The following is a 25,257-nucleotide window of genomic DNA, read 5'->3' on the forward strand; positions in this document are numbered from 1 at the left end:
CAGGTAGCGTTGCACAGAAACAGCCAGTAGAAATGTCCTTTTCCCTTTTTTAATGTGAGTAAATATCACAGGCTCTACTTTTTTACTTTGGCTTTGGTAAAGAAGTTATAGTACTACTTGCACATGTTGGATGGTCTGCCTTGTCCACACGTAGACTAAAACAGTCTATTTAGGTATGCTTTTACTCACACATTCAAAACTACATCAGTCAGAAGAGTGCAGGAGCTTACAATCTTCAGTCCCAGGACCTGTTCTTACTGTCTGTCCCAAAGGTTAGAACTTAAAGGTGTTTAAGTTTGCTGAACGTATTAAAAAAAGACCTGGAACTAAAGGAACTTGTCTCAATGGATGCTTTTAAGGTGATTTTGAATCACTTGGAAGAAGACACATCTGGCTGTAGATGTTCTGCTTGATATATTTCTGATTGTGGTTGTTTTAGACCAGTTTGTTTTTACAGTTTGACTGGTTTTACTAGTTATTTCATATCTTTTATTGCATTATAGTCATGTATTCTGTGTTATGTTTGTATGCATGGCTGCTTTATTGTCAGAAACGTTGTTAATGTGCTGCTGCCTGTCTTGGCCAGGACACTCTTGAAAATTAGATTTCTTTTTATCTCAAAAGCTTTCTCCTGGTTAAATAAAGGTTATTATTACTTTTACCAGAGTCTATTTCTACACAAATATGTATACAGCTACTGTATTACAGAACGTGTACTTTTGCCACCTCTGGTTACAAACTATTTAGACTTTAAGGAGCATCCCCGTGTGTACAGAGCCACACCTCCAGTCACTGCTACCGCAGCAGCAGCATTGGTGGTGTGATCATGTGACGCCTGCATTTCCGACACAACAATACAACATCGTATCGGTCCGCATTCACGCTCCCCACTCTCCCCCTCCACGCCTCGCTCTCGGTATGGCGGACGGCGAGAGGTCCCCCTTACTATCAGATCTGGGAGAAGGTGCTCTCGGCAGCGGTACCGGCGGTGTGTCTCCGGGTGCGGCGCCTTACGGTGTGCCTAGCAAACCACAGAGTGAGTATCCATGGTGCTCTCTCCTCCACCTTACTCCAGCCCGACTTAGCCTAGCTTACATTAGCCTCTACTGACTGGGCATTCTGGTTAGCCTGCTTGCTCAGATGTAGTAGCCTGTTGTGAACGTGTCTGTGCAGTGTATACTGTAACCTTTCTGAGTATTTATCTATGATAACTGAAATATGCTGTTTGCAGACATGACGTGAAGCAGAGGTTGTAGGGAATGAGCTTTGTGCTCTCAAGCTAACCTAGCAACGGTTATAAGTAGCTTGGTAGCTAGCTGTACTTATTACCGGCAAACCACCCTCAAAACCTCCAGGTTTGCAGCTCCACAATATTACAATTATAATGTATTTTATTTACGTATCATAACACAGATTGTTGCATGCATGTTAGCCGCTGGATGCTTTACACTGTACTCGCAAGCAATAGAACTGTAAGGCTTAGCTAGCTAGCATCTGAGGAACACCTGATTTGATGGACAAATGAGAAATCCATTACGGAGGCCGGTGAGGGATGTTACAAGAAAGAGCTTCGACCAATGACAGCTCGCATAGGGAGGAACTGTATTTAGATAGAGATCCTAATTGTGTTTATTACCCATAACCTTCTCTAAACAGTTGTTTATCCTGCTTTTTAGAAATGTAGGGCAGATTGTACTGTATGTTGCATTATAGATTAATCTGTTTCATTTATGAACTCTAAATTCTGTTTCTCACAAATACTTACACTCTTATTGGTTGAGACTAACCCTGCTCTGCATTCCAGGAGAGTTTTTCTCCTAAAGCTCCTTTCAGTTGAACTCGAGACCAAATCTTATTATCTTGTTAATCAGAGTGTAAGAGGTTACTTGTCATGGGAATTGAGGGTTGTTTTTTTTTCAGTGCATTGTGAAACTCTTGTGACTGTTCCCTTTACAATACATTCATTTGCAACATGTCTTACAACTTTTGCTCTCATCATTCTTTCCTTTTCTCATCTCCCTCCATATGCAGGCTTTCCTCCATTCCCCAGCCCCACCCAGCCCTCAGTGCTCCTAGGGGAGGACCCTCCACCCTACTCCCCTCTCACCTCTCCGGAGAGTGGCAGCGCCCCTGTTATCAGCTGCAGAGTGTGCCAGAGCCTGATCTCTGTGGAGGGCAAGATCCACCAACACGTGGTGAAGTGTGGGGTTTGCAATGAAGCTACGGTAGGTTTCTAGAGGAATCCACATGAAGTGCTCCATGTAACACTCTCAGAGTCTGTTTATATACTATGTGCTATAGCAACAACACGCACAAATTCTAAACCAGTATCCTCAGAGGGATGTTTCACACAAATTACAAATGCATATTTTCTCTTAGTGACACAATAGTGATGTCCACACACTTGATTTTATTTCACCCAGGTTTTGAGAGATGTCTAAGATTCATGCCACGATTCGAATACAATGAAGGTGAATGTGGGTCCAAGATTTATACCCGCCGAGCACCAAATGTTGAGTAATTTTTGAAAGACTTTCTGTCCCTCAGGCGGGTGAATTTTTGCATCAAGACTATTTAATCTATAGTCCCTGGCCAAGGTGTTAACAGGGCTACCTTAAATACCTTAATATACATAAATACAGGAAATCGCAAACAAGGAGGACTTATGCATTGCAACAACGGGCAGAAAGGGAAATCACCTCAAAGTGCAGCACTCTTCCATTTGGCGCCCGTGTGAACCCATCGTGCCCAGTGTCAGAAAGGACGAGCTGGCCAAGTCACTTGCCCATTATGAATATCAGTACTTTGTGTGATTAGAAAGAGAGCAGAGGTGCAGAACCGTTTGTTGACCAATGCAGTGTAAAGTGCATTAGGAGTAGAAGGCCAGGGCGGTGCTTATGTGGGAAGTGACATCCTAACATTTCTGCCTATTCTTTTAATTTAATATTCAACATAAATCCTGTAATGTACCAAAACAATTGTATATATGACACTAAAAGGCATTTTATTAGTTTGCAGGCAAAAACTGCTTGCCAAGTGGACTTTTGTTTTCATCTAACAGTCACCTTGGTCAGTGAGTCAAAAAGTAAATTCCAGACACCGGGCGATTTAGGTAGTTTTTGTCATTCGTCCAAGTTACGGAAAAATATTTCAACACAATCAGTTTCCAGTTTCATTATCCTTATTACCCTGAATAATCCAAACAAACTCACAGTGAGGTCGCTAATAGTCCTTACGAGCCTTTTCAAAATCTACTTTGTTAGAATGTAATTCCATTTCACAGAGCAGTTCGCCCCTGGAAAAGCCACTATCAAGCGGGTGTTCTCTGTAATTGATAGAAGCAATAATATTTGTAATTGGTGCCATAGCTGTGGAGAAATTTGAACAAACAGCTCGTTGTTTCGCCCATTCTACATTCCTACAACACCCAGCATGCATTGCATCCCTCCCTCTGAAGGGAACGGCCCAGCGAGAGACGCTGGAGTGAAATACTACTCAGAGCGGGACAGAATCCGAAATATGACGAGAATATACCGGCGGATCGTCTCAAAAATCTTCAGGTCTGCAGTCTACATTTCAAACCTGACGATTATGAACGACACATGACATCAGAGGCGGGCGTCCTAGATTGAGGAAGTGTAGTTTAGCAAGCTCCCTGGCCTCCGCCAGATGATGCGTTTTACATAGTCTGGTGGAGGTTTTCCAGGGCCCATTGGAGAAGCAGGTAGCGTCCTCCAAAGACACAGAGCTAAATTGCAATTTTTCCTATACAAAAACATCCATGAAAATAGTGCCCTAAATTGTCAAATTGTTGTCATCTTGACAATTGTTTCATCATTATGTGTCTTTTGTAATTAAACCAGTATCACAAATACAGCAAAACGTTTTCCATTTGCTACCTCTTACTAAAGAATTTACTGTCACTGATCAGGTGTGGAAAGACGCGACAGATAACAAGATCTGCACGGCTGCACTGAGATATGAGAAGTTAAACTAACATGAAGGTAAATTAAATGTTCAAGTTTTAATCAGCTCTTTGAGGAAACAGGCTCTGTAAAGAAAATGATCTAAATCTTTGGAACAAGAGAACAGTTGGGCTGACAAAAACACAGCATGTTACTTTAACAACCGTCACTGTCAGATGTACTCACAGGTTTAAGGGGCATCACGGGTGTGCATCACTAAGCACAGATCAGTGCACAGATGGAAGAAAAAATAGAAAATGTTTCCTGATTGGCGATACGTGCAGTTTACAGATGGAGGGAACATATGTACAGAAATATGCCACGTTTATGCAAATATAGATTGTTTGCCACAACCCTGTAAAAATACAGATGATGTTGCATTTAGACTGAAGTCAGTCTGATGAGCAAACATGAATCATTAACATGACATATGGAGGTTTAATCACACTGTTTTGGCTCAAATCCAAAGTCTTGTTCAGGGAGGTTTGCAGGAGGTGAAACGTGCTTCTGTACCATCTCCGAGACAGTGTTTATTTTTTGTTTAAAGTGACTGGGTTTAATCTATGGCCTCTGAATTGTGTTAATGGGGCACTCCTGTTTGTGTCACTATGCCTCTCGTTAATTAGGCTGATAAATTCATCCCCTTGTGACATAATAATTTTGTTTAGCGCTGCTTTAATTTAACAGCCAGAGAGTGATGACAGGCCATATAAGTGGTTGCAAGTAAACAATTTAAATGGTCATTTCACTGTCACTAATTCTCATTGCAAAAAAAGTGTCTTTATCACAGTTAATGGTTATAATCATGAGGCTGAGCAGTTAAGTAGCAGAGACACAGACAAGCTGGGATTGCAGAAGCAATAATTATGTATTGAGACATCAGATACAAAATGACTGTTAAAGTAATAATCTCGAATATTTTTATTTAAATAAATGTCTGTTCAGTCACTATCTATCGCTAAATGAGGTTACACAATGGTGATTGAGCCTATGGCCCGCTGATGAAAGCCTTTGCATTAGCAGTATTACCCCTCGATTCCACAGGATCCATCTCCGGCGCGTTCCTTGTGCGCCGCGACCTCAGGAGTCGATCGCGCCCATTCAAGTCAATGCTCGTGATTCTACAGCACGTGTCAAACTGAACAGAGCAGATCGTTCCAAACAGGAAGTCACACACGAAAACAGCATACAACATCTGGTCATTTCAAAATAAAACACCATGTACAGACCGTTACAGACAACAACACAGTGAAATCTTGAAAAAAACACTTTTAATTAAGTAGTGTACTCAGCCATGGTAGAAGCACAGAAATCACAGAATGATCTCCAACAGCAGATAATCAACCTCGGAGGTGCAAACTGAACTGTTGTTTGTGTGTTGCTCTGTTTAACGTTGATGTTATCGCTTGATTTCACAATTCTCCTGCGATCTTGTGATCTCAAGAAACCAGCTGCTTGGGCCAGACACTTCAGGATCAGACACGCTTCCTGGGGGGCGAGGACTCGCGCCGTCTGACGGACCAGAACCCCGTAGTTCTGGTCCGGTACTCACCAGACACAGATCCTGTGGGATCCAGGCATTACGGGCTGAGTGTCTGTGCAGACTTGTGTGGAAAAAATCACAAGCAGCGCCCAGTTAGTGACGCGTTTTCCATCAGCCAGCAGTGGTTGGTCTGCCAGAGAGGGTAGGCGGAGCTAAGCGGCTGCTTTTCCACTCTCTGCAAGTGTTGCGAGTAAACAGTAATCTACTATGGCTGAACAAACAAAGAAAAGATGGATGACTACAGATACAACTTCAACAAGAAGTGAAAATCCAAAGAAAAAGAAACAAACTCGACGCTCAGATGAAGCAAACAGTCTGAAAAGGAAAGCGACCGTCAGCCAGGAAAATCAAGAGTTACATCAAGGAATTACTGAGATTGAGATCCAAGATTATCACTCTAATCACAAAGAAGATCATCCATATATATATTATGGAAGTGGTTACTTTCCTGTAACTACACATTAGATGCTATGATAAAATGGGCTAAATAATAGAAACACCTGCTGCATCTTTTCCCGTCTCCGCCACTTCAACTCATGCGTGATAATAATTTAAACAATTTGTTGATATCAATCGTAGTAAAAAGTGCAAAAGTTATCAAATATCAACAAATGGCAAAAGTTAAGAACACTGTAAACCATGACTCACCTGACATCAGGGACTCTGCACATATCTACACAGGCAGCATCTGCATGAGCTTGAGGACAGCAGTTATATGGCTGATAGTAAAGCTAGTGGCATGCTAAAAAGAGCAGAAAAAGTGATGCTATAAGTTTGTTAACATTGACGCTTTGGCTCCGTAACAGACTGGAGGTCAGATCTTCAAATACATCTTTGTCATGCCGGACTTATTCTCGGTTCACTGTGTAAATTTGCTGCTTCATTTATTTGGACTGGGCTTTCTTTTTTCTTGCTGTTGCCACATACCACTCCATTTTTCAGAAGGTTTTAAAAGTATCACATACAATTTGAATTTGTTTGTTACTTGTCTTGGTCATTACTTTCTTTTATTTCTATTACAGTTTTATATTACGCTGTAGGCTACAGGCAGCATACATGGTAGACCTACATACAGATTTATTGCGCTTGTGCTACATTGACCTTCATGAAAGTAGGATTTAGTGCAGGACAGTTGTATCATCCCGCATTAAAAATTATATAGCCTTTTACACTGACACTGTCCATATGACAGTGATTTTAATAACTAAAGGTGAACGAAATTATACGATCCACCATATAATGATTACTTCTATTATAAGTTTCTCACTCCCTACAATGGCCCTCCTCCCTATAGTGCAGAAACGAGCTCGACTCCCACAGCTGCTGTAAGTGAAATTGATCAAGGTGCAGGAAACTCAGAGGACTCCATCTGATCTGGTTAGTCAGAGTTTAATGATGCAGAGGAGAGAGCCATCAGCAGGACAGACAGCAGGATGTTCTATTAAGCCCAGAGGAAGGTGTGTGACTCCTGTAGGTGTACTTGTGTGAAACAGAGATTAAAGTTACCTTTCTCTGTGTGAGCTCAAACGATGTCCTTGACAACTGATTTTGGCTCACAGTATCATGTGACCTGTTGGAAAGATACAAAGTAGAATGCATCTAAAGAATATACTCATGCACTTTGAACTTTACAAGAATATGACGATTATTCTGCATCGATCTGATTCTTAAACAATTTTTTTTATTATTTTATGATCAATTTTCCATGTGGAAAAAAATGAGGCCTACACAGGTTTTTAGCATCAAAGCAATTGTTATATTATCCTTTCGGTCCCGATCAGACACTGCGCATTTTGTAGGCTGTAAGACGCGAGGCGCACCGCACTGCCTTATCTGTTAAAAAAAAGAGCAGCGCCTTTTGTTTTACTCCCTAACATTAAACCTTAACATTAGAAACTAGTTGAGGCTAAAATGTATATGGATTTGTCTCGCAGTTTGCATAGGGTGACGTTGAAAGTGCGCTAATGTTAGCCTAACACAAACCACAAACTGAATTGTTACACTACCTAATGGTTAACTATTAGTACAGTTTAAATTAATCAAAACAACTTACCCGAAATCTCAACAACACTTTTTTTGCCTCTAGGCCAGTTGTTTTTTGTTTACATCGTGGTATTCTCGGTTGGTGAAATCATAAAGCTCCGGGTAACAGCCACCACTAACTTCTCTTCCATGTTTGTTGTTTCCAACGAACCCAACGGTGAACTCGATGTTGTCAACCCAACAGAAGGCCCGCCTCTCCATTCATCCGATTGGACAATGAGAAAGAACGCCAGTGACGTCGGGCTCTTTTCTGCTTTTAGTTGAAGTTTTTTCAACTTGAGGCACACAGAGCGTTTCCTCAAAAACGCACAGCTGAAAAACCCAGGGCGCTCAGCAACACAAAAGCAGCGCAAAAAAAGCTTCCCTCTCATTGAAAACAACTACAAACAAGCCGCCCCAGCTGCTAAAACGCGCTCTGTCTGATCGGGACCTAAGTCAGAACACAGTGTAGAAACAGGGAAGGGAAAAGTCAAGCATGTAACTCTGCACAGCATTATAGTTATTATAACATTTGATATTAACCTGAGTAACAGAGGTGCAGTTTGGTTAGGAAGCAGCCTCACTCGACCCGTGTGTACAGTGTCAGATACATGACATAACGGGAATTTTATCTTATATTGCATGGCAGGATGTTTCCACATATTGCTTGTGTTTCTTTGTGAAATTAAGCCATCCTTCAAACCGTTACTTCCTCTCTTGTTGCAAGTTTCCTGCATCTTTGATGCATGAGTTTGACAACACTTTTTTGCAATTTGCAACCGTCAGAAAAACAGAATAACATCAATCAATAAGGAATTAATAAGCCCCGAGGCATACGATTCAGATGGATCAGGCAATTAAGAGCTGCTTCCTGATCCCCATCCCGAGTTGTAAAGAGATATAATGTAACTCTTGTACTCTAATACAACATACTGCATCAGAAATCTTCAAATATACAGTAGAAGCCTACGTACGGGGTTGAGTGTCTTTATCTGTATTTACTTCAATATTTAAATAGTTTCACAAACTTCTATACAAGCATGATGCTTTGCAGAAGGCTTCAGGACCTTTGCAATCCAAAACCCATTTATTAGCCAGTGAAAAGATGGCGAAGAGTGAGCGCTTGATGCTCAGTTGAAGTCTGAATCACTTATAAAAACTACTATATAAAGGTGTGAATCTTTATGTCTATTCATCCCCAACAAGCAGCTTCTGAACTGGAGACGATGAAAAAGCATCAGTACCGCGAGTCCCTAGGTTTCTGTACCTGTGACTGCAGTACAGACACTTCTAAAAACTCCCAGAACACCTCTCTTCCTCACATAGTGTTGGTTAAACTCTTGTCCGTCAGGAATAATTGGCTTGTTATCTATTCCTATTCTAATACCCTGTTCTGCAGTCTTCTTATCTCTTCCTCCTGTGTGTCTCTGTCTCCCTCTGCAGCCCATTAAGAATGCCCCAGCAGGGAAGAAGTACGTTCGCTGCCCCTGCAACTGTCTGCTCATCTGCAAAGTCACTTCCCAGAGGATCGCCTGTCCCCGGCCATATTGGTGAGAGATTCTTTCCAAGTGTGTGAGTGTGTGTGTTCGCTGTGAGACTGCCAGAACTGTGTGTGTGTTGTGTGTGTCTGCGTGACAGCGAAATGAAGCAGAGGAAACCAGGTGCGGTGGGAGCAGCAGTCCCTCAATTAAGGCTGTGCTCCCAGCGCAGTTTACATGCAGTGCTCAGCGAGCCGGATGAACAGACTCATTAAAACAGCCACATCACGTGTTTCACTTCAGCAGTACAGGAGGGGTTCTGTATGGGTTATATTACCACATATAGTGCAGTATGTATTGTGGGTTATGTTGGAGGAAAGTTAACTCAGGAATCGGAATGAATGAATGAACTGAAGAAAAAAAAAAAGCATAATTCTGCTGGTAGTTGCTTTTATTGTTCACTTAAAAGGCCAGTTCGCTGATTTTCAACCTCAGTCCTATCATACTATTATGTGAATTTGGCTCTGTGCCTTTGGAGGACGCGATCTGCTTCTCCAAAGGGCCCTGGAAAACCTCCGCCAGGCTGCGTAAAATGCGTCATCTGGCGGAGGCCAGGGAGCTAAACTACACTTCCTCAATCTAGGACGCCCACCTCCGATGTCATGTCTCGTTCAAAATCGTCAGGTTTGAAATGTAGACTGCAGACCTGAAGATTCTTTAGACGATCCACTGGTATATTCTCGTCGTATTTCGGATTCTGTCCCGCTCCGACCCATTGCCTGCAGTGAAACGGTAGCATTTCCCTCCAACGTCCCTCGCTGGGCTGTTCATTATTGCTTCTATCGATTACAGAGAACACCAGCTTTGACTGGCAGTGGGTTTTTCCAGGGGCGAACTGCTCCTTTTAAAGTAGCTACTAACCAAAACCACTCTTACTAGATTCATTCATGTTAAACAGTCAGAGAGCAGAATGAACAGAACAGCTTCTGAAGTTCAAAAACAGGTGAAAGTAAAACTGTTTCAAGAGTTGTAGTAAACATCTCTGGTGTGGCCTTGTGCATTTCTCAGCTCATAAAGAAACCATTACCGAGATGCTGGAAGTTCAAATACAGGTTGGGAAAGAAAAGTTTCAGGTGCCATCTGTCAGGAAATAAGCTAAATGAAAAACCATAAAACACTGTTCACAGGACAAACTGATGCCAGAGTGTTGGGATTTATTATTGTAAAAGCAGGCTGATGTCAGTCACTGCAAATGACTTTGGCAGCTCATCTGAACATCATGCTGCTGCAGCCTGGTGTAATTGGTAAGACCGATAAGTTCCTTGTTTATGCCTGAGGCATAAAATGTGCAAGAGCAACATTTTTAGCCATCATTTTTTTGGGTTAATTTCTACTGCTATGTAAATGTGTGTAATTTGAAACTGCACACCACAAAATCTCTTGTCATAAAGTTCTGAAACATTCGTCAGCTTCAGTGCAGATCAAAGGGTAAAGCTGAAGGCTCACTGATTTTTGCTTGTTTCAATGTTTTGCAGTTAAGCATGAATGCACTTGCCATTTTTAAATTAAATTATATCTCCTAAAATGTTCTACAATTTACATTTAACCAGTAATTTGTGTTGGCCTTGTTGCGCATTCCTTAAAAAGGTCTTTTCACTCTCCGTTTGAACTCTAATTAAATATACTGCAGATGTACTCTGGATTTGTGTCACAGATGTGCTTAAAGTTGGAAGACATGCTTTAATCTGTTTGCAAACTTTTCCTTTCATAGCTGATGTGGTGTATTCTGCATCTGTGGTAACTGTGGGCCATCCTGTCTTTATTGAAGTCGACCAAAGGTTATCCCTTTTGATAAAGTGATGCCAAAAGGTTGCGTATTTTCCTCCTGGCCATATTTTTCTGCATTAAATTACTTCAGCCAGTTTACATCCGCTCTCACTGCTTTGCATTCAAACAAGATGTGCTGACTAAACCAGACACTTCTCTGTGCTGATGTCTGGTCCGTGATTCTGAACCATCGAGTTGTCAGAGGAAGTTGTGGAAAATCAGTGGTAATGGGAGGATTGGCTGCTGAGAGACGGGATCAGCTGTTCACAGGTTCATTAGGCAGTAATTGTTCGCTGGAACTTGAATGATGAATATTATCTAGTTTTTATGTTAATGTTGACTTTGGGAATCCTGTTCTCTTTTTTTTTTTTAGTAAGAGGATAATTAATCTTGGCCCGGTGCATCCTGGTCCTGCCAGTCCTGACCCCCAGCCAGCTGGAGCCCGCGTCTCCTGTGGACACTGCAGCAACACCTTCCTGGTAACACACTCTCTACTTATAATGAGCTCTAAGAAAAAACTAATCTAACTTTTGGAGCTTGAATTATTTAATTTTGATTAATTTGTTTTTATAAAATAGATTAAATAAACAAGCCAATGAATAAATTGGTTAACTCAATATATATATATATTTTTTTCTTTTTACATAATCTGATATATTATCTCTCTACCTTGTGTATTTGCCTACTAAATGTAATTTGATTACTTAATATCATAACTTCTTTGAGTTGTATTGCTAAAATACAGAAACACAAACTTCAATAAAAAGATCAGGTTTCATAAAGTTTAGAAATTGACCCTCTAATTGGTTTGGTTGTTTGGTTTATTCTAAAAGCCTTTATTGATTTCCCCTATCATTCCCAATAATCATCTATAACAAATGCATCAGTACAACACATAGGCTACGTTCACACTGTAAGTGCTGAACTCCGATTTATTGTTCGGATCTGATTTTTCGATCCGATTGTTGCGTTCCCTCTCAGACTCCTCCAACCAATTGGGAAAACACAGGCGTAGCCGAAAAATGCAGTCTTGGTGTAATTTATTTTTTTACCGGCCTCCCAAAGTGCAGTGATTATTTACAACTAAAAAACAGGAAAAATACTATATACAAAATGTACAAGTGAATAATGCAGGAGCTCCACATCAACTCACAGGCAAAAATCACAAAAAGTAGCATCAATGCAAAAACAGTTTTCTCAGTAGTTACCTCCTCTGTAACAAACTCCCTACTCCCCTCTAAAGCCCAAGGCAGCACCTTATATACCTGAAGCCCCGCCTACTGGGCGTTATTAATAACATCATTTTTTACCACAAATGTATTTTCTTATTATTTCCACTGCCAGGAGCTTTTAAACTTTTAACAGTTTATAATAACCATTTTTATCAAACCAACAATATACTTGGCAAATGTAGATCTGAAAAACCCCAAAATGTTGTGTAAATGTGTGCTAAGGTTAACAATAGACTTCCAAGTGTGCACCCTTGGTCGTGCTACCGAAACGGAGAGGGGAAAAAAGGATAATGGAGTTTTTCAGGCGGATTACAGACACTGATGGAGAGGGAAAAGTTTGGTGTGTGTATGTGCATGTGTGTCTGTGTGTGCGTGTGTCTGGGTCTGCGCTGCCCGCAGTCAGGTTGTTCACATTATTTTTAAAACATGGCCAATATCAGATCGCAGTGTGAACTGTTCAGGGTCCTGAACTGACCCGCATGTGCAAAAGAACAATAACAAAGACCGCATGCTGTCGTGAAACAAACATGGCAGCCATGGAAGTCAGCGTCTACAGAACATGTATTAATCGATGTGCCGTGGAAGCCAGCGAATGAGGACGAGGAGAAAGAGAGCCATGTTTTTTATTATGGCTTTTTGTGGAGCAATGGCTGCTACTTCAGTACGGAGGTGTGTGTGGATGCGGAGCTGGCGGCATCCTCCATGTTTATATTTACAGTTTAGCTGCTTTCCCACTGGTCAAAAAAACAGCTAATTCCAGCTTTTTTGCTTAATGGAAAAGGTTACAATCTGCATTCAGACCCGGGTCAAATGACTCTGCAGTAGACCCGGGTAATTATTGCCTCAGCTCCGATCGGCATTGATGGGAACACAAAACCTGTGTCGACACACTAATCTCCGCCCTCTTTCCGGTGCGATGCTATGCTCCGTCGGTAACTTCTGTGACTCCTCATCATCTCAGCTACAAATTATGCCCGTCTCCGTCCGCGGAGCGCTTGAACATCGTTCCAGATTTGTCGGCGCTGAGCTTGATACACAGCCTGAATGAGTGATAGATACAATAAAGACCTAACCACTGTAATATCTTCACTGTTTACTAACCCCGTCTCCGGCGCGTTTGTGATGTCAGACGGTGACGCAGCAGAAAAGAGACAGACAGGAGTATACTTCACTGGCAATGGGAAAAGAGACAATCGGCATTTATAAGTGGGTCTTCTCGGGTCTTCTCGGGTCTGAAAAACCTGCGTCAAGAAGCTAAATTTAGGTGGGAAAGGGGTCTTTGACACCCGGCAGTGCAAAATTGTGAAGAATGTCAATCGAGAGTGACGTAAAGGTCGCATGAATTCCGATATGCCGGTTCAGACTCAGGTCGCATTGCAGGAAATCAGACCTTTAGGACCACATATGAAAGTGGAACAAATCAGATTTATAAAGAGCAGATTCCCTGTGATTTGTGCTGTTCACACTGTCATGAGGCGGTGAACGGCACAAATATGTCATATGAGCAAAAAAAATGGGATTTGTGCCACATTTGCCTGTAGCAGAAGAAAAAAAGACCGATAAACTGCCTGTCAGCACCAGCGTCCGGTCGCACTTGAAGCTGTCTGTTGGCTCTTACTGACTTCGTTCCCTCTGTCTTGATCCTTGCTTGTGTTGTATTAACTCTCAGATGTACATTGCTTTGGACAAAAGTGTCTGCTAAATGAAATTGTAACATTGTAACATTATAACCGTGTGAACGTAGCCATAGACTCCCACTCCATATATATGAAGTGTGAGTGGATGTCACCCATTGGTTTGTGTACTACCTTTTGGAAGCCTTAAGTTTGGCATTTTGGCTGTCACCATCTTGGTATTTTGGAGAAAGAAATGATCATATTTGTCAATCACAAAGTAGCCACACTCGTACGTTTACTCTGCTTTATCCTCTATTTTGCTCTAAATGGCACCAAAATGTACAAAATGACCTTCATGTTGTATTGAGGAAGACGTGAAACTAGCCATTGAGACCATAAACTCATGAGAAATGTTGACTGAAGTCAAAAATCAAGTGTGAAGTAGGCTCATACAATCAGACTTCTTATTGCAACCGGTGCAGTCGCCCCCTGCTGGCCACGAGAAATAACACAGGTTTGAGGCTTTTTGGCTTTAGCTCCACTTCTTAAATATATTCATGATAAAAGCTGTTCAAGTCTCCGGCACTGATGCCCACCTCTCCTGTTTCTAACTGTAATATAGCAAGCCAAGATCCATTAAAAATGTTTATGAATAGTTCATGTGTTTCCATGCAAAGCAGCAGAATAATAAAACTGCTTTGGCATTTTCTCTTTTGGCTTTCAGGTGAACTGTTGTAATTTGTGGCTGAAATATCTTGTGACAGCTTCAGTAGGCCTGAGGTTTTTGTTGTGAAACGTACTGTAGCACGGCCAGAGCAGTGAATTATTGAGAGGCTAAAACCTCTAAGCACCAGGCCAAGTAAATGTTGAGTTACTGATGCAGATCAATAACCCTATCAACTCTCTGCTGATATATTAGGACCATTTTGTGCTAAAGGGGAAGTGAAATTTAACTTACTGCCCTTTAACAATGTGTGGGACAGACAAAGATGGTCTGGATATATGGTGAAGGAAAGCAGGGCAGCAGAGTCAGAGACAGAACAATAGAGTTCTAAAAGGGCTGAGATTGATGGTTCAGGGTGTTTAGCATTCAGTCGGACCTTCCCCACCTGCTCGACGACAGGGCGGCTGAATGAAAATACAAATCTGTGCCCTGGGTGGCGTTGCAGTGATCCTTTTGTCGCAGATCTGGTGATAATGTTCTCTGTGCTTCCCATACAGAGTGTTGCTTTCAGAACATGAAGAATGTACAGCATGCACAGCGTATTCTGCTCTGCAGGGTATACAAATGTATCACACCCCGATGTTAGGAGGGAATAAATGTCTACTCCCGGAGAGTACACCATTTTTCTTTCTCAATTTTTGGATGGCATGCAGCGCCTGGCAAAGACTGGAATGGTTGTGTAAAAGTTTTTAAAATATATCATCAATCCACGCAGCAGCAGGCTATCATCTGTAATTCAACAAAGAATTTATTGTATGGTTGTTCATTGCCACCATGTGACATGTCAGAGTACTGGCCCCATCAGTGCTGATTTGCATTTGCTTCAATTACATAAGGCACATTTAATCAATCAACTGGCGTATTTGCATGCTGAATAACTTAAATCCAGTCTTTATAACTTTTAATTTGACAGTCATTTGCTCGGTTCAGTTCATTTAATGTGAGGGTTGTTGCTTTTCTCCATTTCATATCCATCAATTATTTACATCACTTATACTGTCCAGGGTCGCAGGGGGCTGGAGCCTATCTCAGCTGTCATTAGGCGAGAGGCGGGGTTACACCCGGGACTGATCGGCAGTCAATCGCAGGGCTGACACACAGAGACGGACAACCTCCCACTCACATACACACCTACAGGCAATTTTTTAGAGTCACCAATGAACCTAACGAGCATGTGTTTGGACTGTGAGAGGAAGATAGAGTGGCCGGAAGGAACCCACGCATGCACAGGGAGAACGTGCAAACTCCACACAGAAAGGCCCACTTCGTTCAAACCAGGGTTCAGACCATAGACTGTATAAGAGCGCTAACCACTGCACCACCGTGCAGCCCACTTTTTATATCATTGCAAATTAAACCTTCATGATTTAGGGATTTGTTTTTGCCCACTGAAGCTAATTTTGCTTTGTAATTTTGAGGCTTTACAAATAAAATAAAAATGACTTGAATTTATTAGATTGTTTGTCAGAAAAAACAAGCAGTTTGAAGACACAACCTTCAACTCAGGCAGAGTTTAATCGTCATTTGTACTTTTTTTGGACATTGTTCAGAGACAATTACTCTTGGACGGTTGTTTTTCTGCAGCATGCAGGTTTGATCTCTAGTGCCAGTTAGAAACAAACATAACCTCCTCTGATCAGGGCAAACACATTGAAAGCTCCAAATGCTAACAAATTATAAACCAGTGAGGGAGGACTTTGCACCTTTAACACCAGCAAATATTTGAACTTTCCTTTTTCCTGCACAGCCAAATGCAACATCGCAAACACAAACAGATTAACACTGCCTTTTGATGGGCAAGGTTTAAGCAGCTGCTAAAACACTTCTTTAATGTGGCTCAATTAGAAATACAGTGAATGTTATTTTGAACTATGACGTTTAGTTTCACCCTAACCATTAGAAAAACATGCCTGTTGTCTCTTTGAAGGTCACATGTCTTTCTCTGTGTAATTTCAGTGGACAGAGTTCACAGACCGGACGCTGGCCAGGTGCCCACACTGCAGGAAAGTGTAAGTAGCTATAAACAATTCATCCATTATACCCCCTCACTCTCACGGTTGCTTTTTTTTTTTTAACATCCTCTGGCTTTTATCTGCAACTTTTATTCAGTGAAACCTGTAAAGAGCGAGCTGTAGTGGCTTCAGGGTCCTTCTCAAGGACAGGACACACACACTTGTTTCATCCTGTTTGTGTGACTTTGTCTCTAACCTCAAACGCTGCAACACATTTTCCTCAGCAGCCCTGGAGTGTTAACATGTGTCTCATAACATCATGAGGTTTCTGGTCGCTGGGATTTAGCACTTGAGGATTTTCCTTGAATTTCACTGCAAACCACATTCCTATATCACTATCACAATAAGCTTCTTAACATTGAGAGCAAAGTTCATGGGACTTTGGGGGGCTGAATGAGCCTGCCTTTAAAAGATACCAAATTAACTGTAACCTGCCTTCCCTTATGTTTAATTGGACTTTTACAGGAGAGGTCACAGTAGGAAGAGAAGAGGGTAAAATTATACAATTGGTGATAGCCGCTTCAGTATTCTCCATGCTGGCTAGCTTCTACTAAATATTCTGATTTTTGCCCTTATTTCAAAGAAGATAATTTTTCTACTTAGCTGTTTGCATGGTTATTAAAAAAAGACTATTGCATGCAGCTACAGACTGGTAAACCCCTGCCTTATACACTGTTGGCTCGTCGGTTTGTTTGCAACCCACAGAGCTGACCGTGAACAGGCAAGAGGCCTCATCTCTGCAGCACTAAACCCCAATGGAGATGCATGTTCTGAATGCGCTTCATACTTGTGCAATCAATTCTCCTAAAACCCAATTTATATGGGCATATTACTCAGGTCTTGATCCGTAATATGCTCCATCAGAAAAAGGCCTGAATCAGAATATCCAAATGAAATATGGCCCGTATCTAATTCAGAATAGTTCTATGTCCTTAATAAGAGTGGAACATTCTTGTGCATGTGAATGTATTCTGCCATGACTTACTGGAAGCTTGAATAGAACTGTATTTAATTTCCTATTGAAATTAATGTTGTCACATCTCCCCTCTGTTGGTCCTGCAGCTCCTCCATTGGTCAGAGGTATCCCCGGAGGCGGAGCTTGTGGTGTTTTCTACTCTGCTTGCTATTCGTCATTTCCACTGCCGGGCTGATTGTGAGTTGATGCGCCATGAGATCATCCAGATGATAAACATTTGTATTGATTTCTGCATTATTAGCAGCCTAACATGACAGAAAACATGAGCCCCTTTTACACTGCCAGTTCAAGGCGGGATTATTACACCTCTGTTACCGTTCGTCCTCTATGTAAAACGCATGGAGGTGTAGTGGTGGGGCGAAGACGTTCTGCCTCTTGAGCCAGCATTGGAGGTAGTAACAGAGGCGTTTCCTGGTTTAATGTAAAATGGCAAAGGCTGCATGGCGGCGGAGCTTCGTTTACAGCGCTGTGGCAGAGCCGCAGTGTAAAAAGGGCTATTGTTAAATTCTTGTCTCAGACTTTCTGTATTTGTGCCACACAAAAACACAGTTGTAGATTAAACAGAATAAGCAGGATAAAGCAGTACGATTACAATCTCCCCTCTTGCTGTCGCTTGTTTGACATGGAGTTTGTGCATCTCACAGCTGCTCTCCAGACACTGTTTGATTGGCATCTATTTGTCTGTAGCACAAACACAACCTCAGTTGCCCCGAGTTCAGGTTGCAACAGCAGCTTCTACACCCACTGAATAGCACAACAGATAATGCACATCTTTTACTGTTGTTCACATTTAAATGATTGAAACAAGTAGTCAAACACTGGAGTAATCTCCCAATAAAATATCACTATTTTATATGCAAGTGTAAAATAGCAGGAGTGCAAAAGTCTTGGGTTCATAGAAAGAAGCGATGCATTCTGCTCCACGAACAGCAGAGGGCGCAAGACGAGCATGAAACAGCGCCTACAGTGTCCAAACACTGAACACTGGGTGAATACGTGCCTAACAGCGTGGGGAGCAGTAAGCAATGTGCATTGAATAAATATGCAGTATGGGCAGCGTTGCATAATGCAGGTGTGGTGACAATAAATACCACAACATGAAAGCAGGTTGTGTTTAATGTAAATGGTGTTTTACATTACATGAATGTCACAAGAGCACAGGTTTTGACAGTTTAATCTCAATGCTGCATCAATAAGCTTTGTTGGCAACAAGTAGGTGATTAAACATTATTTTCTTCTAGGAATAGAGACGCAGTGGTTTGAACATGGAGGTGTGTAAGGATTGAGGGTAGTTATGATAATTCATCACCACAGCAGCTGCTGCTTTCTGGAGCTGTGGTGTGTCCCCAGCTGAGCAGCCTGAGCGAAAAGATGCCAGTTAAAATGTTATGGTCCCTTTGAGCAGCCTGAGTCGTTAAAACTTTACACATCACTTACAGAAGAAGAGGGAAGAATTTAAATTAAGGCTGAGGTATATATTTCTGTGAGGCACATTTGATTCTTTCAGTGTATGAGCTGTTTTTGATGGTTTTTGGCTGCTTGTCACGCTTTTCCTTGAGTGATAATGAAGAGCTTCTGTGTGCGTTTGTGTGACCAACCACGCAGAAACCTACCTGTAGCACACAGAGCCTTATCTAGATGCCAAGTCCTGGACTTCAAAGCTCCTGTGAGGAGGGCTTGATTATGAAACAGACAGAAATTAATTCTGATGATTCTATATGAGTTACAAAAGCAAACCAGACCATCAGCAACAAGATTGATTATTTCTATATAGTTATTTTTAGTGCCTGAACCTGCTGGCAGGAGTAGGTGTCAGATGAAGCGATTAACTGCCAGTGCTTTTGTTTACATGTGTACATGTGTTGTGTACATTTTCTAGGGCATATATTAAAAGTGAGTGACACATATGACTGTTAAAGAAAGCAGGAGGAGATTTTCTGTTAAAAACCACCACTAAAGCATCTGCAGGACAACATCTGCAAAGAGATAAGAGGAACGGCTTTATCCACAGGGGGCGCCAAAATCAACACAAACCGACAGTTCCTCACAGGAGCTTTAACACACTCTGTGATTTATTATAGTAAGCATGAAGGAGCAGCTCCAGTCATGTTTTCAGACATATAAAATGCTCTGCTTGAAATAATAAATTGTGTATGATGTTTTTTCTGCAAAATACGTTTAATTACCTTGTACAAATCCTCCCAAGGCATCTCCTCCTTCTCCCTTATTAAATGACCAAATCTGCATAGTCCCCGCCCACTATGCAAATTTCCAACCGCCAAATAAAACACTCTCTGCCATCGTTTAGTGCGAACTTGTTGAAACTTAGCTAGCTTGAAATGTAGTAATTAGTAGTAGTAACGTTAACGTTAGTAGTCAGTAGTGAGTTTGCTAAAATGACGGTTGCAGTTGGCTCACGTGTCCCCGAAGTGGTTGCCATAGGTTACACATAATGATCTGCATAGCGTCACCACGTCCATTAACGGGATTGGCTCCTTAGATTTGTGAGGTCTCAAACCTGCCAATCTGAAATCGTGTTGTTCAGCCTGTCCTTGGTACACTGCAGTTTAAAAGCAGACAGGCCCAGCCATGGAGATGATGCTGATGTTGTCCCTGATGTGTCTTGTAGCACATGAGAAACACCACATGGAGATGTTTACAAGGTTAAACACTGGATTTTCTCTGGAGGGGGTCTTTAATGATACAAGCCAGGGGTTTGCATCATCAAGGAGATCTCTGGGGGTCAAAATAGGAGAGAGACAGCGGTTTGTCATGTTCCTGACAGCATCACAATATATGTTACAAAATGCTTCCTAAATCCACTTAGATCATTTTCTTTTGACTTTTTAAACCCATATTAGCTTTTTCTCCAGTGTTGTGACTTTGAAACAGAAATTCATATTTCCATACTCTCAGAGAATCCCTGCGGGTTCTCTCAAAGTCACTTTTGCCATCTTCATTAAATAATTTTCCTCTGAGCAGCTGCACACTCAATACTTGATGGGAGAGCTATTTTCCCTCTTGCCCCTCAGTCACTTTAAGTACTGAATTTGTACTCTTTCATACAAATGTGTGCACTTTAAATGGTAAAAATCAGCGTTGCTGCATCAGTCGGGTGCTTGTGGATTAATCAGGCATTAGAAATACATAAAAAAATGTATCCTGATTTGCACCGAACTGTCTCTGAAGTGAATTTCTGTTTGATTTAAAACAGTTGTTGTTTTTGTTAATGCTTTTGTAAAATATCAGCCTGTTTCATCTTTTAGCTGTAGAAATCACTGGAATTTTGCACAGTTTTCAACAACATAAATGGGTCACACAACAAATGCATTAAACATTTTCCAGCCTAATTGTTGCCTTAGTTCTCTGGTTCCTTTCGCCTGATTGGGCTTGTTCTGGCTCATTATAATCACAACAGCACACTCAGAATATGCTCATAAATTCTTTAAAAGGCTCTTTGAGCAACATCTGATTTTCTAAAACTTTGTTTGTTGTGTCTTCAGGCTGGAACGTGGGCTCAGGCTCAGACCTACCAGGGGATCTACGCCTCCTGGGCCGTGCTGCTGCTCCTGGTTGTCGTCACCATGGCTCGGGCCTTCTACTGGGCCTGCATGAGGGTCAGCCAGCCCCTCCAGAACTTCACATAGAGCCCCCTCAAACCCTGCCGCACCATGTTCCTTATCCGCCAGGCAGGAGGAAAGATGGCTTTACAGAGAAAAAAAACAAAAAAACAGAATATTTATTTAAATCCAACTCCAGAAAGAAAAAGTTCTCCTCCTCCTGTCCCTTCCCTTTTAGTCAAACGTGTTTCTAAAACTGGACGGCGTTGGCTGCGACTGCTATATATCTATCGGTAATTATGATGATGCGTATAGCCTAATGTACTGTTTATCTGTTCTAATCTCGTGGCCAGTGTGGGGTTAATTTTAACATTATAACACATTTTCTTCTCTCTCCCTGTGCTTTTCATTAATTTTGGATTTAGTCAGAGGCACATCTGTTGCACTCACGCAACTTGTAATGCGAGGGCTGAAAGTCTTACCGCCCTTGTTTTTATTAACAACACTCTCCTCTTCAATCCCAATTTGACTTTAGGTTTAGTACTTGAGCATTTAACATTTTTCAAACATAGAAGCAAATTATTTTGTGAAAGCGGCGATGAAGTCAGATGAAGCTAGGAAAAAAATCAATGTCAGTAGACTATGAACTGGGGTGGAGGGACATCTGCCTCCTTTTGTGAATCAAAAGATCAAGTACATGTTGAAATATGTCTGAAAAATTGAATTCAGCACTACGTGAAGGTAGGCTATGATGTCTCTGAACTCAATGTTTATGCTGAATTATCCCCTGGGACTGACTTTGATCCAAAGCAGCTTGAAAGCCTTAAAAGGAGGTGTGATAGAAGGATTCAACACGCACACACCCAATCATACACACACACACATATACACAGCCACATTAATGCATACCGGCACACAACAAAAGAAGATGCTCTTTTAGAGTTGCAACAGCTCAGAAACCAGTTTGTCAAAGGCATTCCAGCCTCTCTCTTCAAAGACGGGCCTGCGAACAGATTTTCTCCACATTGTTGTCCCTACTTCAGTGAAAAGAAGTGACATGCATGCCACTGTGCATGAAAGTTGGATATTTAATTCTGGTCTTATAAGAGTATAACCACATCTGCAGCGTTTTCTCTTTGATCCAAACTGTGGCCAACAGGTTTACTTTTTAACTTATTTATTTATTTTCCCGTTTGACTTTATGCCAACTTCAGTCACTAATTTGCATATCATACAGCTACTGCAAGATGTGGCGGCATCCTTCCTTCCATTTGCAAGAGACGGATTCAGGTTTTTTCATTCATGAATACGGTTTGACCTGGCTTGGCTTTGTTCTACTTGGCTTTCCAAAAACATGCAAGCAAACCTCTTTTACAACATTGATATCTGCCTCCTTATACACACAAAACCCTGTACCTAAGGTGTGTTTTGGAGTTGCCTCTAAGTTCTAAGTTCATCCTTACAAACATGCCTTCATGTTGGTCTTGGGAGAGCGGAGATTTCCGGCCTTAAATTGTTAGTTGTTGTCGACTTTGTGAAAACAAAACAGAAACATACTATACTTCAGGCTTCTATAGCCTAAATGTTTGTGACAATTTAGACATAGACAGACTATTATCAGCTATAGTCTGATGACGATATAGCCTCTGGGCACAGCGGCGGTTAGCGATAAACAACTTCCTTTTCCGCGTGCTGCATCGTATTCAGAAAAATAACCGGTTTTTCTTGTGATTTACTTCAATTAACGGCTTTTGGCTCAGCTGAAATTTCAACATCATGATGCAGATTTGTACAAATGAAGCTTTGTCAGGTCTGTCCTCAAGAAGAGAAGAAAACTACTATTAAAATGCACATTTGTTGAACAGAGGTCAAAACGATCTGATGCATTTGAGGAAATCTGAACGATGAACGGTTTTCGTATTTCGCGTCAGGGAATTTATCTCTAGTTGAATTTTAGATCTAGAACAGATCGTTAGCTGTTAGCATGCTGATGTCTGTTTATAGACATAAAAAAGAAACTAAATCATCGTCAGATAGCTGCTGCTGATGCATTACGTTTCACCTGCTTTTGCTCTCCACACGGACGGTGTGTCCTGCGTACATCGCAGCCTGCTGATACGTGATTGGTCAATATTACTCGGACTACAAGCGTACTACAAACGGAAACCAGAACACTTGCCTTCCCGAAAATCCACGTCACTGCCTACAGATTCTACATTTGTATGTATTTGTATTACACTTGTATGTAGAATCTGTAAATAGAGATTAGGTCTTTGAAGAAGGAGGCTGGTACTGAGCTTTTTAATGGTTGGTTCCAGATGAAGCATTCACCTTTAAGGCCAGTGGATTATTAAAGAGGACAGCTCTGCTTAATGTCAGAATAGGTCAGTAACATAAACACACACTACACTTTACATTCTCACTCAGTGTAAGTCCCACAATGACTTGTCTGTGGTTCTGAATGTGGTTACATTTCTTTTATGGATTACATATTTTTTGTTTTGATTGTAAATATATTTGTTGTTTATGTACAATGGAAGTGACTAAGCAAATGATGTTGCACTCAGTTCTTAACACTACTGCTGTGATCGCTGCGGACGTTTTATTTGTTGTTTTTAAGAAGGTTATTTTTGCAAATCTTCACCTGTTACATATTTAATGATTTGTTGAACTACTAACCTAATAAGCCTCCGGACGCACGGTCGTGTCCAAATCTTAACTACAATCACAGACACATCAGCATACTCACAGCAGCAAAACATTATGACTGAATCACATTCCCAAGCAATTACATTTCTTTCTCACACACACACAAACCAACACACACCCAGCACCTTATACAGTAGTGAGAAACACTGCATACACCAAGTAAGATGAGATGAAGTTACCATGCTAGACTGAACTGAGGTCGCAGACAGTTCATATGGAAGTGTCATGTTATTTATTATACACGCTGCAACAAAGGCCACTACAACAAATAAGTCATTAAGTCCTCAAATCTTATTTATTTAAAAAAAAGTCTGATATGAAGTGAGAATAATTCCCTTACTTCAAGACTGGACCAAGGTCAATACTTTTTTCCACTACTGAAATCAGTACAATGATACGCTAGATTAAAGTTATAGCCAGTGAGTTAATTTTGAAGACTTTGATGGAAGCAAGTGAAAGCAAACGATTGTAGGACATGACTTATTTAGCGGTGTATTCAGAACAAACTCAAAGCCAAATTTTGCACAGTGCGTTTAGATACAAAGTCAATGCAAATGTGTGAAATTGCACCGGCCAACGCAACCATATGCCTGCATAAGTTAAAATGTTTTGACTTGAAGCTCTGTCTGACACATGGCATTAACATTCTCCTGATGTCACAGAGAATCAGTAATAGAGATCAAAGTTCCTATAGCCATAGCTGTATGCAATTACAGAAGGATTGCTCCCATTGGCTTTTATGGGCAAATAATTGTGGATTGCGAATTTATTTGGCCACATTGACATGAGAAACACAATGCAAAGATTCACTTTGTGTTTTGTCTCAATATACCTTTAGTAGACCTTTTTCTCTGCAGTAGAGTGATCATGTTTTATCCATGACTGCAAATGAAATGAATCATGTTAATGCCAATAATCAAGAACCTGGCTGATGCTCTTTTCAGAGTTTGTTTACACACAAATAAAGACATGATGATGTACAAAACTGCTATCTTGATTTTTTTATTTACCAACACAGGATCTGTAGTAAGGGTAAACCTCCAATATTAAAGTTATAAAACCTGTAATTTAATGTTATTAATGTTAATGTTAATTAAACATGTTGAGGGAAAACCTGCCAGGGAAAGATCTTGAAGGTCAAACTGTTGCATCATAAATATGAAGAGAGCTTCAAATATTCAGTCTGTGTAGCTCTCTTTTTACTACATTTGTATGCAGCTTTTGTCATGCACCTGCCATCTTGGGTTTGAATGTGTACAACAGTGTTTCCAAACCTTTGGTGTGCCTCCACAGCCAGGTAAGAAATACCAATTCATGCACATACTCTAATGTTGTCAATGTTATTTAAATGCATTTCCAACTTTAACATTAAGTTGTTAAGTTAAAATGTTAATGCTAAGGCCAGTTGGCCAAGTTGGTTTGCTAATACTGGAGTGGCCATTTACCAGTTCCTTTATGCAAAGTGAGGTGTATTTTTCAACCATGCCATTACTTTTAACCATCACTCATTTATCTATTACTTGTGGATATCACTTTTAACTGTTCATAAAACAATGTTGGCGATCCATTTCAGTTTTTTTCCCCATTAAGCTA

General features: G+C 41.1%; 1 protein-coding gene across 1 annotated transcript; it reads left to right on the forward strand.

The window, feature by feature from the left end:
- Window positions 1-867: 867 nt before the first annotated feature.
- Window positions 868-24,649, forward strand: pip4p1a (phosphatidylinositol-4,5-bisphosphate 4-phosphatase 1a). The gene is made up of 7 exons (XM_069685514.1): window positions 868-1,036; window positions 2,032-2,225; window positions 8,974-9,080; window positions 11,209-11,314; window positions 16,364-16,416; window positions 17,482-17,572; window positions 20,899-24,649. The coding sequence occupies exons 1-7, from the start codon at window positions 919-921 to the stop codon at window positions 21,040-21,042; spliced, it is 813 nt and encodes a 270-aa protein (XP_069541615.1). The 5' UTR covers window positions 868-918; the 3' UTR covers window positions 21,043-24,649.
- The last annotated feature ends 608 nt before the right edge of the window (window positions 24,650-25,257 follow it).

This window comes from Semicossyphus pulcher, unplaced genomic scaffold (genome assembly GCF_022749685.1).
Source record: "Semicossyphus pulcher isolate SPU_LCO1_2020_fin unplaced genomic scaffold, fSemPul1.0.p SCAF_7, whole genome shotgun sequence".
NCBI classification, from domain to species: domain Eukaryota; kingdom Metazoa; phylum Chordata; class Actinopteri; order Labriformes; family Labridae; genus Semicossyphus; species Semicossyphus pulcher.

Coding starts and splice junctions, on each gene's coding strand:
- pip4p1a (XM_069685514.1), top strand. CDS start 919: ATGGCGGACGGCGAGAGGTCCCCCTTACTATCAGATCTGGGAGAAGGT. Junction 1,037..2,031: donor TGTGCCTAGCAAACCACAGA/GTGAGTATCCAT, acceptor CTCCATATGCAG/GCTTTCCTCCATTCCCCAGC. Junction 11,315..16,363: donor ACTGCAGCAACACCTTCCTG/GTAACACACTCT, acceptor GTGTAATTTCAG/TGGACAGAGTTCACAGACCG.